The following is a 17,500-nucleotide window of genomic DNA, read 5'->3' as shown; positions in this document are numbered from 1 at the left end:
TCCTGGAGTTATTGATTGCAGGCAATCTTTTGGTTGGATCTGTAATGATATTTCCTCGTTTTGGTGTTTCCCTGTTCGACATTTCCCTCCAGTTTTCCTCCACACTGAAGCTGGAACAGCTGAAAATGATTAGCCAGACCAAGAATGATCCAAACCGGCGTCCAGACAAGGTTCTTCCTTCTCCTGGACCCACACCTCTAACTCGATTTTTACGTCATCTACGGTGACTACAATTTTTATATCTCAAAACACTGTTTTTCTAGATTTTCAAGTGATAAAACTGACAACATTTTTTTGGAAGATTTTACTTCAAAACTTTCCATTTGGTATTACCATGGCAAGTGAGACTTTACATTGAAATGAGTGCTCAGATTAATTAATTGATGACGCCGTTATATTTGGACGCACATAAAAGGAACATGAAAAAACACAACAGGACGTATATTCTGTGACGTCACCGGCGGAAAAGTTATTAGAGAGAGAACGCATGTTGGCTGTGCGCATGCGTCTATAGTCCTATTGATGAGTTAACTAAAAGAGTTTTTTTTCAATATCTGTCTCCTCTATTTCGAATAAATTACCTTTTGAGATTATAAACTCAGAATCCATGAAGACATTCAACAGCAGGCAAAAGACATATTACTCTAGAAAACATTTCTTGGCTTGATATCTTTTTTTTTTGAAAATGTATTTCTATGTTTATAGCGTTTTAGATATTGAATATGTCTGTATTTAATAGGTGTAGGCATTGCTAAATCAATTATATATATATATATATATATATATATATATATATATATATATATATATATATATATATATATATATATATTGTAGCATCTACTTTACTGGAAACAACAAACAATGAAAGCAATGTGTAGTGAATTTTATAAATTTAATGAGTTCTCTCGTGTTTACGTTTTGTCTGATCTAGCGTGTAGAGTAGTCTTGCAGTCCGCAGTATGTGGTAAGTCTTCGTAGTTCGTAGGAAACGGAGATCGCCACACATCCCCCCCCCCCCCAAGCACGGACAAGTCATCTTCGTAGTACCGAGGTTGTTTAATGGTACGTCCTGAGCGAGATAGCTTCTTAGTAGGCACTACGTTAGTATCATCAGAAGCAGTACGGGAGTTTTGTATGTTTCTGTTCGATAACTTTCTGTTCGTATTTGGTCGGCGTCCACGACGAGGTGGGGTGGCAAGGGAAACTGGTTGCTTAGAATCGACAAATCAGCTTTAAGTCGGTCGATCGAAATCCGTTCTGCTTTGCCACCAACATCGATCAGGAATTGTTTATCTCCAGGGGTTATGACAACATAGGGACCTGTATACGGCTTCTGAAGCGGTCCTCGGTGGGTGTCAACACGGATGTAAACATATTTTGCTGACATCAAGTTCTTGGGTAAATTTGTTTGATGATAGCCGTGATGATGTGTCGGCCGTGGTGAATGAAGGGACACGTTTTGCCGAAAGGTTGCCAAAAAGTCTTTAGCGTGGAAGTCTGAAGGATGGTCAGGTATAAACACTCCAGGGATTGTTAAAGGTTCTCCGTATAATAATTCAGCTGAAGAATGACCGATATCATCCTTAGGTGCAGTTCTTAAACCAAGCAAAACCCAAGGTAACTCATCCACCCAATCTGGATTTATTAGACGAGCATTGAGAGATGATTTCAAGGACCGATGAAACCGTTCAATCATGCCGTTGGACTGGGGGTGATACGCAGTTTTGTGATGAATCTGCACACCAAGTTGACTGGCCATCTGTTTCCATAGCGTGGATGTAAATTGTGAGCCCCTGTCAGAAGTTATATCAACAGGAATACCAAACCGCGAGATCCAATTGGAGATCAACTTTTGCACATTCTTCTGTTGTTGTGGTTTGTAACGGTATTGCCTCAGGCCATCGGGTGTTCCTGTCAATTATAGTAAGGAGATGGGTGAGCCCCCTTGACTGAGGTAATGGTCCAATGAGGTCAATGTTTATATGTGAGAATCGCTTTCCTGAACCATGGAATGTTTCTACCGGTGCTCGTATATGTTTTTGAATTTTCGAAGATTGGCAGTTGTGACATTGCTTAACCCATGCTGACACTTCTTTCTTAAGACCATGCCAGATAAACTTCTTGCTGATAAGCCTGACTGTGGCCTTAACTCCAGGATGACTCATATTGTGAATAATTTCGAAAACCGGTCTTCTGAAGTCGTTAGGAACGATAGGTCTTGGATAGCCAGTTGAGATGAAACAAATTAACTCTGGACCCGAGTCAACGGATGTTTTGACGATTTTGAGGCTTGTTAATGCAGTTTTGTAAACCTGTATGTCAATGCTATTTTCTTTGGATTCCGCCATAGCTTGATAGTCGATGCCAATTGAGACTGAGTTTGTAACTGCTCTTGAGAGACAATCTGCGACAGTGTTGTTTTTTTCCAGAAATGTGTCGGATGTCAGTTGTGAACTCGGATATAGCAGATAAGTGCCTTTGTTGACGAGCTGACCATGGTGCAGTTGATTTGGACATGGCATGGATTAATGGTTTATGGTCAGTAAAAATAGCGAATTGTCTCCCTTCAATGATGAAACGGAAATGACGGATAGCTAAGTGAATGCCAAGCAACTCCCTATCAAAGGTACTGCATTTCTGTTCAGGTTTACGTAACTGCCTGCTGAAAAATGCCAATGGTTTCCAATTACCTTGATGATTAAGTTGTTCAAGGACAGCGCCCACAGCTTGGTCGGAGGCGTCAGACGTTAAAGCGAGGGGTGGGTTCAAGCAAGGATGGGCTAAAATTGTAGCGTTACTTAGTGCATTTTTACCGTCAGTAAAGACTTTCAACATTTCTTGCGTCCACGTAAGTGCTTGACGTTGTTTTTTGACTTTCAAAGCACTATATAGGGGTCGAAGTATTTCAGCTAGTCTCGGAATTAAACGATGGTAAAAATTCAACATCCCGAGGAACTCTTGAAGTGACTTGATGGTTTTTGTCGCCATTGGAACAGATCCAGAATGCGAGATGTGATGGCCAAGGAAGTTAAGAGATCTCACACCGAAAAGACATTTCTCAAGACGGATAACGAGGCCTTGGTTTCGAAGTCTTTTGAATACGATTTTGAGATGTGCCATGTGTTCTGCCTCAGTTGAACTTGCAACTGGAATGTCGTCTAAATAACAAAATACGCAGTCTAAATCTTGTAAAATGGAGTCCATTAAACGTTGGAATGCTTGTGCTGCATTTTTTAATCCAAATGGCATTCTTAAGAACTCCCAAAGGTCGAAAGGGGTTATCACTGCCGTTTTTGGGACGTCTTCTGGAGCGACTGGAATTTGGTGGTATCCTCTGACAAGGTCGATCTTCGAGAAGATGATCTTACCGTCTAAGTTTGCTGTAAAATCATGAATATGTGGGACAGGGTATCAATCTGGTATAGCAGCATCGTTAACTCGACGAAAATCTCCGCCGGGACGCATTGTGCCATCATTCTTGGGGACCATGTGTAATTGGGAAGCCCAAGGGCTCTTCGATTTTTGAATTATGCCCATTTCCTCCATTTCCAAAAATTATTTTTTTGCACACAAGAGTTTTTTCTGGAGCCAGGCGACGAGCACGTGCGAATACTGGGCGACCTTTGGTTGTGATGAAATGTTGCACGCCATGTTTCACAGTTGCCGTTGAAAATGTTGGTTGAAGTAGTTATGGATAGTTATTCAAAAATTTTCTGAATGTATTGCAGTTCGGCTCGAGTGGTGAGAGTTCGGCGTTTGCGCAAACTGAACTTACTGAACAAGGTACGTGCAAAAACGTTTCAGCGTCGATAAGGCGTCGACCACGAATATCCACAAGCAGATTATGATGACGTAGAAAATCTGCTCCAAGTAGTGGACGCTTGACATCAGCTTTGATAAGTCGTGCATTGAATAAACGCGATCCAATACGTATGTTAGTTTTGAAGCATCCGTATGTTTTTATTGCAGAACCATTAGCAGCTTGTAATGCGAGATCAGAGGAACCCAAGCTTTTGTCTGATGCAGAGGCGGGTGTGACAGATACTTGAGCTCCAGTATCTACTAAAAAAACGTCGGTTTGAATTTTCATCCACGACGATGAGTTGGAGATATTTTTGATGTGGGCGCGTTGGCTGAGTAAGAATCCGGGTCGACAGCAGAATTTACTGTTGACCCGGCTTGGCGTTTCCCTGGTTCTTCTTGTTTTTCTTGAATGAATTGAAGAGTTTGCATGTTTGTGCACATCGACGGAAATTTGAACCAAACCGTTGATGGTACGAGCAGAGGGAATCTATTTCACTGGTCATGGTTGGTGTGTCAACTTCACAAGTAGTATGAGAAATTGAAAAGGAGTTAGAGTTTGAGTGAGCAGCGTAGAAAAAAAAGTGTCAGCTTCTCTGACAAGTGCCCTGTAATCATACAGGTTGGACGAGTTTGCTAATGGAAGTCTGATGTTTGCTGGAAGTTGTCTTAAGAATAACTGTCTGAAGAGCAGACAGGGCTTGTGCTTGCCAAGGAGCACTAACATCCTGTTCATTAACTCAGATGGCTTTCAGTCGCCCAAACCATTCATGTTGAGTAGAGATTCCGCTCTCTCTCTGTTTCCGAAAGGCCGAACGCAGACAGCAGGAAGTTTTTCAGTATTTCATATTTACCTTCCTTGGGTGGTGATGATAGAATAGCAAGGGCTCTAGTTGCTGTGTCTGAGTCTAAGGCAGCCACTACATAGTAGTACTTTGTTTCATCGCTTGCTATATCGCGTAAGGCAAATTGTGCCTCGCTTTGTGCAAACCATGCTGAAGGACAAGTTTTCCAGAATGTGGGCAATTTCAATGCTACGGCGTCGATAGACATGTTTATTATTATTATGTTCTTGTGAAGAGTTGAACTGGTAAATAGTAATAATAATAATATATACCTATCTCTTAAGTTGTTTTAAGTCGGGGTCACCAATGTAGCATCTACTTTACTGGAAACAACAAACAATGAAAGCAATGTGTAGTGAATTTTATAAATTTAATGAGTTCTCTCGTGTTTACGCTTTGTCTGATCTAGCGTGTAGAGTAGTCTTGCAGTCATCAGTATGTGGTAAGTCTTCGTAGTTCGTAGGAAACGGAGATCGCCACAATATATATAGTATGTTATTTTATTTTTTTATAAATCGCCTAGAACTCATATTGCATGAGATGCTGGCGCTATTTAATTGTGCATTATTATTATTATTATTATTATTATTATTATTATTATTATTATTATTATTATTATTATTATTATTATTATTATTATTATTATTATTATTATTATTGTTATTATTATTATTATTATTATTATTATTATTATTATTATTATTATTATTATTATTATTATTATTATTATTATTATTATTATTATTATTATTATTTTGATTTATATTTTGTCTTCTGCTATCTATTTGCGTGTTCACGCATCGTGTATCCTGTTGCTTTTGTCGTCTGCTCATAGCTTTAGCTTCTCTCGTTAGACATTCCGAGTTTTCTTGCTGAAATTAATTCGTGGTTTTTCGTTAGGCTCCATTCAGTTAAAGCTTTTTACATGGATGTTTATCTTGAATTCCTATGGGCAATCTGTCTCTTATTTGCGTGTTTCTGTCATCGAAGTTACAGTGTTCAGATAATTCACATAGCGACCTAAAAAATTCTTCAATAGATTCGTTGTCATGTTTGTTTCTCTTGTCAAATTTAGCTCTTTCAAAAATAGCATTTGTCTTTTGGATGAACGGCGTTGTAGTCATCCTTCTCCTCTTTGTTTTCAAATGTAAAAGACTTGGAAATCTTTTCTGTCTCTTTCCCCATTGTGTAGATCAAGGTATAGATCTGTACTATCCCATCCTCTTTAATTTTGTTACTAGTCTAAATATTGGGAAACGTCTTTTCCAATCCTGTCAGGCAGGCTTTGAATAGTAAGTGATCTGGCGGGTTAAACTTAGACATCCTTCTGTTAATATCATCATTAAACATAGAGTGACAAACATTATATTCATTATCATCCTCAATTTTATTCTTCATGGACCTGGTTATCACTGAAGTAACAGCGTTGTCATCAGGAGGACAGTTTGGATTTCATTGACGTTGGTCGGATGTGGAATTCAAACTGTCTTCCAAACATTTGTACTTGACTGCATCATCATCATCTTTAGGGAGATGGTGGTGGGGAAATATCCAATTGGATCATTTTTGGGGGTGTCCAAGGACATTATTTAGAATGTTTTGATTGAATTTTATTTTGAGTAAAAGTTTCATCTGTCTGTGGCCATTTATATTTAATCCTAATGTCAATTGTACATTTCTGACTTTCCTCATTCGCACCTAAGAATGAGTGATCATAACCGAATGGATCATTGCTGTGGGTGTCCAGGATGTACGTTTTCCAATCACGAGGTCTTCAAAGGGAAGGCTCAAAATTGATATTATATGTAAAATAGTTTTGGTTAGCATAAACAATGAAAGGTATTTTGTTCTCATTCGCACCGAAGGGTGAATACGAATACTCATCACCGAGTGGATCATATCTGAGGCTGTCCAATACGTGAGGCTCAATGTTCTCCCCAGGTTTAAAAACAGAAATTCTCAATAAGGATAATTTCTTTATGGTCAATTATTAAAATGTTTTTCCTGATCTCCAACAAACCTCAAAATCGTTTGTGAGTCCAGTTTGGGTTTGTCAGGTATTCTACAACATTGGTCGATTATTAAATTACCCCCCCCCCCTTCTTATCAGCATCATATCCCTTCCCTTCTAGTTCTGTTGATTGATCTATATTAACTTCATACGATCCATGTGCAGTTTAAATTAGCATTGGGTCATACAGTAGCCCGTTCAAACTTTAAAGTGAGATTCGTAACGAAGAGTTCATTATTCAAATGAATTCACAATCGGCCACTAATAGAATAATAGACAAATTTAAACATTTGGTAAGTATCGTTTATCAATCTAGTCTGTGATCACCTGAGATCGTCATTGTGAACTGACATCCTCAATTAAGGTCTTAGCAAGTGCTGGCAGTCACAACAGTTTAATATTGATACTCGTAGGCTGTGTACTTCATTCTTTTATTATAACTCAATGAGCGATGCCTTCTGGGGTATCTTGCAATCCAGCAGGCAATACATGCCTACTCCTCCCTACGTAAGTCGCAACAAAATAGTTAAATGAACAAGGCTTACCGTTCTTTTTTTCCAACCATCAACTTCCACACCATTTTCAATGGATACGCCCATATATTCAGCATCATCGGGCACGCAGCGAGACAATGGGTAATCTGTTGTGTATTCTCTGTAGAGACAACATAAATTAGCTTGTGAAATCTTTAATAGAATGAAATGTCAACGTGATAACAAGCTGCTCTAAGCTGTGGACTGTAAAACAGTAATAAACAAAAATGAATAGAACAGCTAAAAAATACAAGACACGTTTCACTGATAATGGATAAAGTCAACCAATTTTCATGGCCCGTCGGTGTTCATATTATCAGGATTCCATTGTACCTGACTTTGGAACAAAGTTTGTAGCTGTAGCTTTGATGGAAACAAAAATAGTCCAGTTACTGTGTGTCATCGAGGCGCTTGGGGTCTTCATTTATCGTAGTGTATACGCCTGTTGACAGGGACACAAGGAAAAATATTACAAAAGTATCCATCTAACAGAGGACATGATGACTACCATGACAGAAAGAAGAGATGATATGTAGCGGGGAGAAGTGTCATGGATGGGCTTAAAACTGGAACAGGCATGTTTGTCAGCAATTCACAAATATCGTCATAGAGACAGCTTGCCAAAATCATCATCATCATCATCATGATCATCGTCATCATCATCATCATCATTATCATCAGGATGATGATGATGATGATGATGATGATGATGATGATGATATGATGATGATGATATTGATTATATATTATTATATTATTATTATTATTATATTATATTATTAATTATTATTATTATTATTATTATTATTATTATTATTATTATTATTATTATTATTATTATTATTATTATTATTATTATTATTATTATTATTATTATTATTATTAATTATTATTATTATTATTATTATTATATTATTATTATTATTATATTATTATTATTATTATTATTATTATTATTATTATTATTATATTATCATTATTTTATTAATTATTATATTATTATTATTATATTATTATTATTATTATTATTATTATTATTATTATTATATTATTATTTTTATTATTATTATTATTATTATTGTTATTATTATTAATGCTGTGGGTCTACCTTTGTATTTGTTATCTCCCCTTGGTGTAAAGAATCGCGACATCACTTTATTTTCTTAGCGCCCATTGGTTAGTATGTAATATAATCTCAAACCAATGGAGGGATTTCGTCAATAGACTTTAAGCTGTCTAAGAGTACCATGCGGTTAATTAGGATGGGGACGGCAATAAAAAAAATGAGTCAAATTTAGAAAAAGAAGAAGATTAGCAATATCATTCATAAAGTGCAATATACACTAAACGTGCTCAAAGCCGTTTAAAATGGGTCCCTATCTAACAAGCAACATTTAACATGTAGGACGAGACCTGATGCCTGTTTGGCGATAATACATTTTTTTTCTGACAGCAACAAAGTTGTTAATGATCAGGTAATTAATTTATATCTGAGTACGCTGAGAAAATGTGAGTAAAAACTCGTTTCCCAAAGAATCAACTAGTCGCCTCTCGGGACTCGAACCCTGGTTCTTCTGATACAAACGCGACTGTCACATCACTAGACCACATAGTCGCACATGAAATTTCCCTTTGAGTATTTTCTGACACAAAACGAACGAAGAAGTGCTAAAACAAACATACCAACAAAGGAAACTAATGCCCTTAATAGCGGATCGACAACTATCCTTTTTCGGACACATAGTAAGGAAAGATAAGAATGAATACCTGGCAAGTTGTGGAAAAATACCTGGTAAACGCGCCCGGGGGAGACAAAGAAAAACACTCATAGACCAATTGAAGGGCTTCACCAACCTAACAATCCAAGAGCTGTTTGAAAAAGCAAGAGACAGGGAGGAATGGAGAGAGATAATTCATGCAATATCCGAAGCCTGGACCAGGCATGGAACCTAGAAGAAGAAGATTTTCTGACAACCTAGACCTTCAAAGCTCAATGTTTAATTTTCTAATGGTTATAGAAGGAACAATATTGTCGTCACTCAACTCATCATGTGGCTATGTGATCTCGTGGTCTAACAGCTATCCTATCATTGCTGGGTGGACAGGGGGAATCAGACAATTATCTCAACTGATTTTGTTGACTTTAAGAGTGTTGACATTGTGAGGAATTCCACTGTAATGAAATATGATTCATTGAATGACGCCCAGACGGCAATAACCAGCATTAAGATGATTCCCTACTGGAAGGAGAAAGAGAGGCAGACAATTGATCACATGGAGGAGGATAGTCTAAGAGAAAATGAAAGAAGCTGCAAAGACAGGGAATGGCCCAGGCCAGGAGATTCCTAGAGGTAAATTAGATTACGCCTTCTGTTCTATCAAGGATTTAAGAGGACATTGCTAGGTAATGATCACACTCACATGCACGTCCCGTCCCGTTTTCTCTCATAATAGACCCTCTTGTTTCCATCAAACAGTGCCCAGTCAATTTCATGGTTCCCTTCTTCATACCCGACTGCAAGCTTTTTATTGTAGTCGAAATAAAATCTTATTCTCTGAAAAGAAAGAGAAATAAGCATGTTTTGTTATACACACGTTGCAAATATAACTTGACACTTGTTTTGAGTCAATTACTTAGATTTTAACAGGCGAATATGTATATCACAGAAATGCGTGATATCTTTAATATAAATGAGCCAAATTTTATTACAATACGCACATAATCCCTATGATAACGATGGTTCTCGAACACATGTTTGTTGTCCTTCTTCGTAGATAGAGGAAACATTCAGCGCAACAAAGTCATCACCTTGCATGGTTGCCACGTGTTCCAATCATTGCTCGGAGAAGTCTCCTGATAAAGCATATCAAGGGGTTTATGTCATTTGCTAGGATGAATTCAATCATACTTCGACAATGTCCCAAAGCTTATAAACATTCATCCATTGACACTGTTGTTCCCTTGTAGGTGTTTTGGGGAGATTTCAGAGGTGTTCAATAGGATTGAGATCTGGATTTGCAGCTGGATCACCAAAGTCATACGATTCTCGGTAAGGTGAGGTTGCATAGAAGGCCATCTCGTTCTGATCCCAGCTGTTACAACTCTTCCAATCAGTGTCCAACATGAAATGTTGTTTTCCACAGCAATGTCAGGGGCTTAAGCTAGGAGTTTGTTTTGATTCAAGCAAATGTTTGGTCATCATTGGCCTGGCCGTCTTTGGTCCTTCACATGCCCTTTTCTTATTGACCTCTGTGCTAATAGAATGGTAGGTAGCTCTAACATTTAAATCTCTACAACTCCAGCACCTATATTAGTATGGCCAAGAAGACGGGCTCTTTCTTGGCGGCTAAGGTTAGAAATGTTTTCAAGAGTAAAAGAAATGAAATCAAAGTAATTGCAAACTTATTTCACAAAGATATTGTTTTTGGTTTAAAAGAGCAGATACATTTATAGACACCATGCAGAAGATCAAGCAAAGAAAGTTGGTGATTGATATGATTGATACATTGCAAGTGTTTGATAAATGCTTTTTAGGTGACATAAGACTTTACATTTTTTAACACATAGTTTAAAAATTATAGTAATTTATCGAGTAAAAATGGAAATTTACTCTTGCACATATGTATAGAACGAACGAAATAGGGAAATAAAGAGTAATGTCAAAAGAATGGTTCCTATTTCATTGGGAATAAAAAAAAACAATATTTCAAATGACTGGATTCATAGCTTGTGTAAATGATCTTCTAGTTTTAAAATGATATTTTTTTCAGTCAAGATATACGCTGACATTCAATACAGATTATCCATCATCGGATTTCTTGATTTATATAATATCCATTTTTATTTCTCAAAGAACCAACATGCTGATTTAAGACAACAATTTCGTTTTCATGATTGTGAGTCACAAAAAATATCGTACTAGTTGAGTGACACAACCGTTACATACAATGCCTGGTGGTCAAGGCCATTGGTCTTTAGGTATTTTAGAACCATTCATCACCTTCAGTCAACCGTGTACTTCAAAGTTACACAAAATAATGTGGTAATCGCGTTGTGAAGATCTTTTTTTTTTCTTGTTAAAGGGGAAATCCAGAACAACAAAAATATGTGTGTTCGTCTAATAAATTGAAACTTACAATTCAATCCTCGTTATTATTTCTTCGAGCTTCAAGCAGCAACATTTTCATTAAGAAAATTAACAGAGGTGTAATAGTTCGTATAATAATCAACTAAGGTGAAATATTTCATATGAAAAATAACAAAACGTGTAATATTTTTTTTAATGAAAATTAACACAGATGTAATATTTCATATATGTAAATTAACTATAGTGGAATATTTCATTTGAAAATTAACAAAGATGTAGTATATTTTATGAAAATTAGCACAGATGTAATATTTCATATGTTAATTAACTAAGGTGTAATATATGAAAATTAACAAAGGTGCAACATATTTAATGAAAATTAACAAAGGTGTAATATTTCATATGAAAATTAACTAAGGTGACATCAATTCTATAAGGAAATTGTTGATTATATAAATAGAATAGAAATGGGGAAAATGGAATTTTACTCTCCGTTGACTCCTCTTTATGAGTCATTATTGAGGATTCTTTACAGGTCACTTGACTTTACAAATGGCTCTGAGGGTAGTATTAAGAAGAGGTGGGACAGACTATTTACTCGTACCAATGTCATGTTTGTCGATTAGGGAGTAATTCATATTGGTTAACATTTGTATATTTGAAGTTTGTTAATGTTAAAATTAATGCAATGAAAACATATATGTGACCCACCGTCTCAAAGCGGTATTATGTCGGGATACACTCGGTAAGGGAAATTGAATTCATATCCACAAATATCAAACGTGGGTTTACTTTCTCTACACCATGGTCGAGTATAAATGCTTTACAAAAACTCCTAAGGTCCAATTTCTCGTCATTTTATCTCTAAATTTACATTTTTGGGTTATGAATCATCCCGACATAATACCGTTTTGAGACCGAGGGTCACATATGCCAAAAAACAGGGAACCCAGTAATTTTATACCAAATCATTGTTGCTCTAATTATTATTTTGTGAAATGGCCTTACAGCTGGGAAATTGTCAAAAAAATTCCCAACAGAAATAGAAAGCCATTGTTGTAATATGAGCGGTCATAATGCCTGAAAATAGAGCGTCAAACGTTTCTGGCATTTCTTGAGCTGCCTTCAGAGCCTATCGTGAAGGAAACCGAACAATAAAGAAGCCACAGATAATAATGCCCCATAAAGTGGAGTCGACAGTCAGTAAAATTACATTTTCCCATTTCTATTCTATTCATTTAATCAACACTATCCTCATAATAGTGATGTCACAGTTGTTAATTTTCATATGAAATATTACACCTTTGTTAATTTTCATATAAAATATTACACCTTTGTTAATTTTCATATGAAATATTACACCTTTCTTCAATTTCGTATGATACAGTATAACTTCAATTTATTAGACAAAGACCAATACTTTGGACGTTTCGGTTTCTTCTTTATCAACAAAAACAATAACGCCACTATCACACAATCCAATTCGTCTATATGGCGTCATTCATTCTCTTTTGTGGATAATTGTAAAACCGGTATGTCCACAGTATCTGTCTTCGTCTAATCAATTTAAGCTTACAATTCAATCCTTATCGTTAATTTTGTAATGGTCTATAAATCAATTAGTTTGAAGCTGGTCTGTAGCAAAATTGTCTTGAATACATAAGATTAAACAATATTTGAACCACCGATCAAAATGATATTATGTCGGGATTAAGAATATACTGGAAATATAATATATAGCCACAAATATGAAAATGTGGGTTGAGTACTCTTCTCGGGAAGCCTTCCGAAATATTACTGTAAGGGAAAAAACTCAAATATTCCCTCAACTAACACTAAAAAAACATACGATTTATTACCTTTAACTAACCCAAGTAGAAAAAAACAACTAGGACTGCTTTCAATACTCCACAAACAAAATGGTGGCGGGAATTTTAAAAACAATGATCGTATTAGGTTTCAAAGTTTCAAAGTTTAAAAAAGTTTAAACTTTCACTAATCAATCAAGGTTGAATTGTTTTTTTACACAACATTATATTGACAAACTGAATAAAAACGCATGACAAAAGATCCACGGTGAAAATGCAAATTGAAAGAAATGCTAGCACAAAGTGCTTTTCGAAGGCCTCTTCCTCTTCTGTGATGTTGAGAATATGCAATTCCTGGCATTGCGTAAAACTCCAAAGATCCCATTCCTTACTAACTCTTTCAGCGCTGAGGCTATAATATTCGCATTTCCACCACAAAATGGCTGACACCTTATTGAGTCAGCATGAGAATGACAAGCTAAGACAAAGGGACATTCGAATTCGGCACAAAATCTCAATTAAATTACCTCCCTGGGGTTAATTAAATGTTCTGATCAAAGAAATTATAGCAGTGGTTCAACTTGTACTTTTTTATAAAGTAGGATTGGATTACATTATTATTTTTGCCTTTCAAGACTGGCCGCACTGTGCGACCATTGTGCAGTAGAACAGGTTCTGATTTGGCGTGCAGTGCGGCCAATTGCGCTGAAAGAGTTAACTTACAACTCAATTTACGTCATTCTGACATAATATCGCTTGGAGACGATAGGTCATATGTTAATATTATTCTTTCGCAACCGATTAGCACTTACTTGTGTAAATAGACCTGACTCTTTGAAGTATTTCATCTTGTTCTTTAAAAATAATAGATGACACTTGAGACTTCGAATTCAACATTTATCACAATGGGTCGGGTACGATCGTTAATTTATGAAAAATAGAGAAAGGTGCACTTCTAGTTGTTAACCTTTTCGTCTAAAGACTTTTCAAAACAACGTTGCCCGTGAATCTACAATTTGTGTGGGGCCTTCAGAGCCATTCGGCCCATGGATCTCTCTCTCTCTCTCTCTCTCTCTCTCTCTCTCTCTCTCTCTCTCTCTCTCTCTCTCCCCCTCTCTCTCTCTCTCTCCCTCTCTCTCTCTCTCTCTCTCTCCCTCTCTCTCTCTCTCTCTCTCTCTCTGTTCTCTGTACCCTCTAAATATATATATATATATATATATATATATAATATATTTGTGTGTGTGTGTCGTGAGTGTCTATGTCTGTATAAATACATTCATAACATTTAGTATATTATAGGCCCTCTCCAAGTTATTATATCGATGAATTGTCAATTCAATTCAGATCATTGTTGTCGGACTATGTTGATTTCATACCTATTAATTAAGAAATGTCTATATCATGGTTGCTGTTGTTGTTGTTATTGTTGTTGTTTTTAGCTTCTCGCCAATACTTAACTAAAATAACTATGTATCAAGTAGCTCAGATGATGATGATGAAGATGATGATGATAATAATGATGATGATGATGATGATGATGAAGATGATGATGGTGATAATGATATTGATGATGATGATGATGATGATGATGAGATGATGATGATGATGATGATGATGATGATGATGATGATGATGATGAATGATGATGATGATGATGATGATGATGATGATGATGATGATGATGATGATGATGATGATGATGATGATGATGATGATGATGATGATGATGATGATGATGATGATGATGATGATGATGATGATGATGATGATGATGATGATGGTAACTATGAAAAATCATACCACCGGTTCATCACCACGCTCATGAAGTGGTGGCCAGCTGTAAAGAACGTCGGCACTCCCAACAGGATGATGACATTTGCATGGTTGTTTCCCATTGCCCTGTGCATGTATTGAGGTCCCAACCACGATGGCCAAAATTGTTGTCAGAAGTATGGGGTGATTATGTGGCATCTTGGGTCTGCTGAGGCCATAGGCAAACAAAGTGAGCTGATAAGTGTGTGACTATTGATGCAATGCATTAACGTAAAATGCTCACACTGCAGTGAATCAGCTCTATTTCAGAAGGAACTCCTAAGGGGCCATTAACCGTCCTCTTTAGCTACTTGCGAGAGGTCATTGGAGGTTAACTAGTATCAGGCAGTTCCGTGTTCAATGGGGAAAATTTTGGATATTTATGGTCTTATAATATGTCGGTATAGCAGGGAAACAATAACGGCCTCTTTCACTTTATTATTTTGATTTGAAAGATCAGTTGTCTTTCTAAACATCAGTTCAAATTTGACATTCTCTTGGTTAATAGTTTTCTTTAAATATCACAAATTATGGATCTAATTATTATAAGTGCTTGCAAGTTATTGTGCACTTAAATAAATATCGGTTATTCAAAATTCAGCAGCAGCATCTCAAGAGTTTTAATATATAACAAAAGTACATATATGCATCTACGTTCAGGTTCATTATTGCCTGTTGATTTTCTTGATTTATTCTTGGTTTGGTTAGTTCTGTTTATTTTTTTTTCCATTTCCGTTCCTCACAAACAGTTATGTTATGGTCATAACTCATAACAATGAATTGATATGCTTTATGTAAAATAACTAGTGATGAAATCATATTGTTTTATTCGAAGAGTAAAATATAAAATAATCAATATATATATGATAAATAATAATAATAATAATAATAATAATAATAATAAAATAATAATATAATAATAATAATAATAATATAATAATAATAATAATAATAATAATCATAATAATCATAATTCGTAATTCATTATCTCAATTTACTACTAATCTGCCTAAAAAGTATGCCTCTTTACAAGAAAATATAATCAATCACCACAGTTACTGACATCTACAAATATTGCAGTCTCAATCATCAATTACAGCTAACAGCAAGCACTGGTACAGTAAATTACAACGGAAAGATATGTGGACAAAATAGATTCAAAATAAGGCATAATTTATTTGATAAAATAAAATATAAATAATAATAATAATAATAATAATAATAATAATATAATAATAATAATAATAATAATAATAATAATAATAATAATAATAATAATAATAATAATAATAATAATAATAATAATAATAATAATAATAATAATAATAATAATAATAATGAACATTTAGTAATTTGCTTTCTATGCAATTCCACCGGCTTACACTTGAATACTGTGCGAGATCATAAGTCAAAAACTCATTTCAAGGACTCAACTATGCCCCGAGTGGGGCTCGAATCGAGGGCCTTCCGATCAGAAAACAAGTTTCAGACTATAAGACCAAGGCATAGCTGCGCAGGACAAGATCAAGTATGAAGTAACTTTAGAGTGAGAGTGGCATACGCAAAGAAGTAACAACCAAAATTGGAAAAGCAAATGCAGTTTTTGGAAAATTATACAAAATAATGAAATCAAGGACCTCCCAACTAAAAACCAAATTCGACATTTTTAAATCAACAATTTTATCACTCTGATAAGGAAACGAAACATGGCAAATGTTTGCAAGGGAAAAACCCGTCTCAATTCATACCAAAGATGATGCTTGAGAGAAATAATCAATGTCAGTTACTTAGATCAAGTAACAAATACTGAAACTCTAAAAAGAACTGGAGTGTAGGACGTAACGATTACCAACCAACTGCGCTGTTTCAGTTGGCCAGGACACGTCCTTCACATGAGACAAGATCGCTTCCCCCAAAAACATTTGAATCGCAGAAGGATAACAACAGACGAATATGGAACGATCAAAGACGACTTGGGAATTAACTGGTGACAAAGACCTGAAAACCTTGGCGCTGGCAAGTGACGATTAATACATTTCGGCAAAATGTGTCAACCACACGAGAGCAACAAAGGTCTAAGTTAAGATCAGTGTAAGAAATGACATCTCATGTCTTTAATAAACAGATAATTTTACCCTAAGTTAAGGTCTGTGTAGGAAATGACATGAGATACCTTCAATGAAACAGATAAATTTCCCTTTAGTTTCCAAATCTTGACAATATTTGTCCGTTTCAAAGCGGTTTTATGTCGGGGGAATAAAAATGAATTTAAAAATAAAATGATGAGAAATAGGACCTCTGAGTTCTTTGTTGCACAAGAAAAAGTATTTATTCTCAAACCATAGCGAACAAATTAATCCTAAATTTCATTTTTGTGCCAATAGCTAGCACTGCCGTCTATTAGAGATTGAGCCGATATTATAATATTTGTGATTACAGGAATACGAAGCTGTTTGAAATTGTGGACTGTACAAGGAACAAATTACCAAAACAAGGAACGTTTCGGGCCCAAAACCCTTCCTCAGCCAACAACAATGTACAATGAAAATATAATACATTGCTTTAAAAAAAAAACAGGTCTACGGGTGATATTTATCCT

At 35.7% G+C, this 17,500-nt stretch overlaps 1 protein-coding gene across 1 annotated transcript in view; it reads right to left on the bottom strand.

The window, feature by feature from the left end:
* LOC144979396 (uncharacterized) overlaps positions 1-17,500 on the bottom strand; it is a 20,748-nt gene that overhangs the window by 897 nt on the left and 2,351 nt on the right. Inside the window, exons 2-4 of the mRNA XM_078926047.1 lie at positions 14,890-15,067; positions 9,615-9,748; positions 7,206-7,314 (exon numbers count right to left, since the gene is read on the bottom strand). Coding sequence (XP_078782173.1) covers positions 7,206-7,314; positions 9,615-9,748; positions 14,890-15,060 — 414 coding nt within the window. The 5' untranslated portion in view covers positions 15,061-15,067. The remainder of the gene's footprint in view (positions 1-7,205; positions 7,315-9,614; positions 9,749-14,889; positions 15,068-17,500) is intronic.

Source organism: Berghia stephanieae, chromosome 9 (assembly GCF_034508935.2).
Source record: "Berghia stephanieae isolate SIO BIC M18660-M18661 chromosome 9, UCSD_Bste_1.3, whole genome shotgun sequence".
In the NCBI taxonomy this organism is placed as follows: Eukaryota; Metazoa; Mollusca; class Gastropoda; order Nudibranchia; family Aeolidiidae; genus Berghia; species Berghia stephanieae.
The sequence above is the reverse complement of the archived record's forward strand: the minus strand, read 5'-3'. Positions and strand labels throughout refer to the sequence as shown.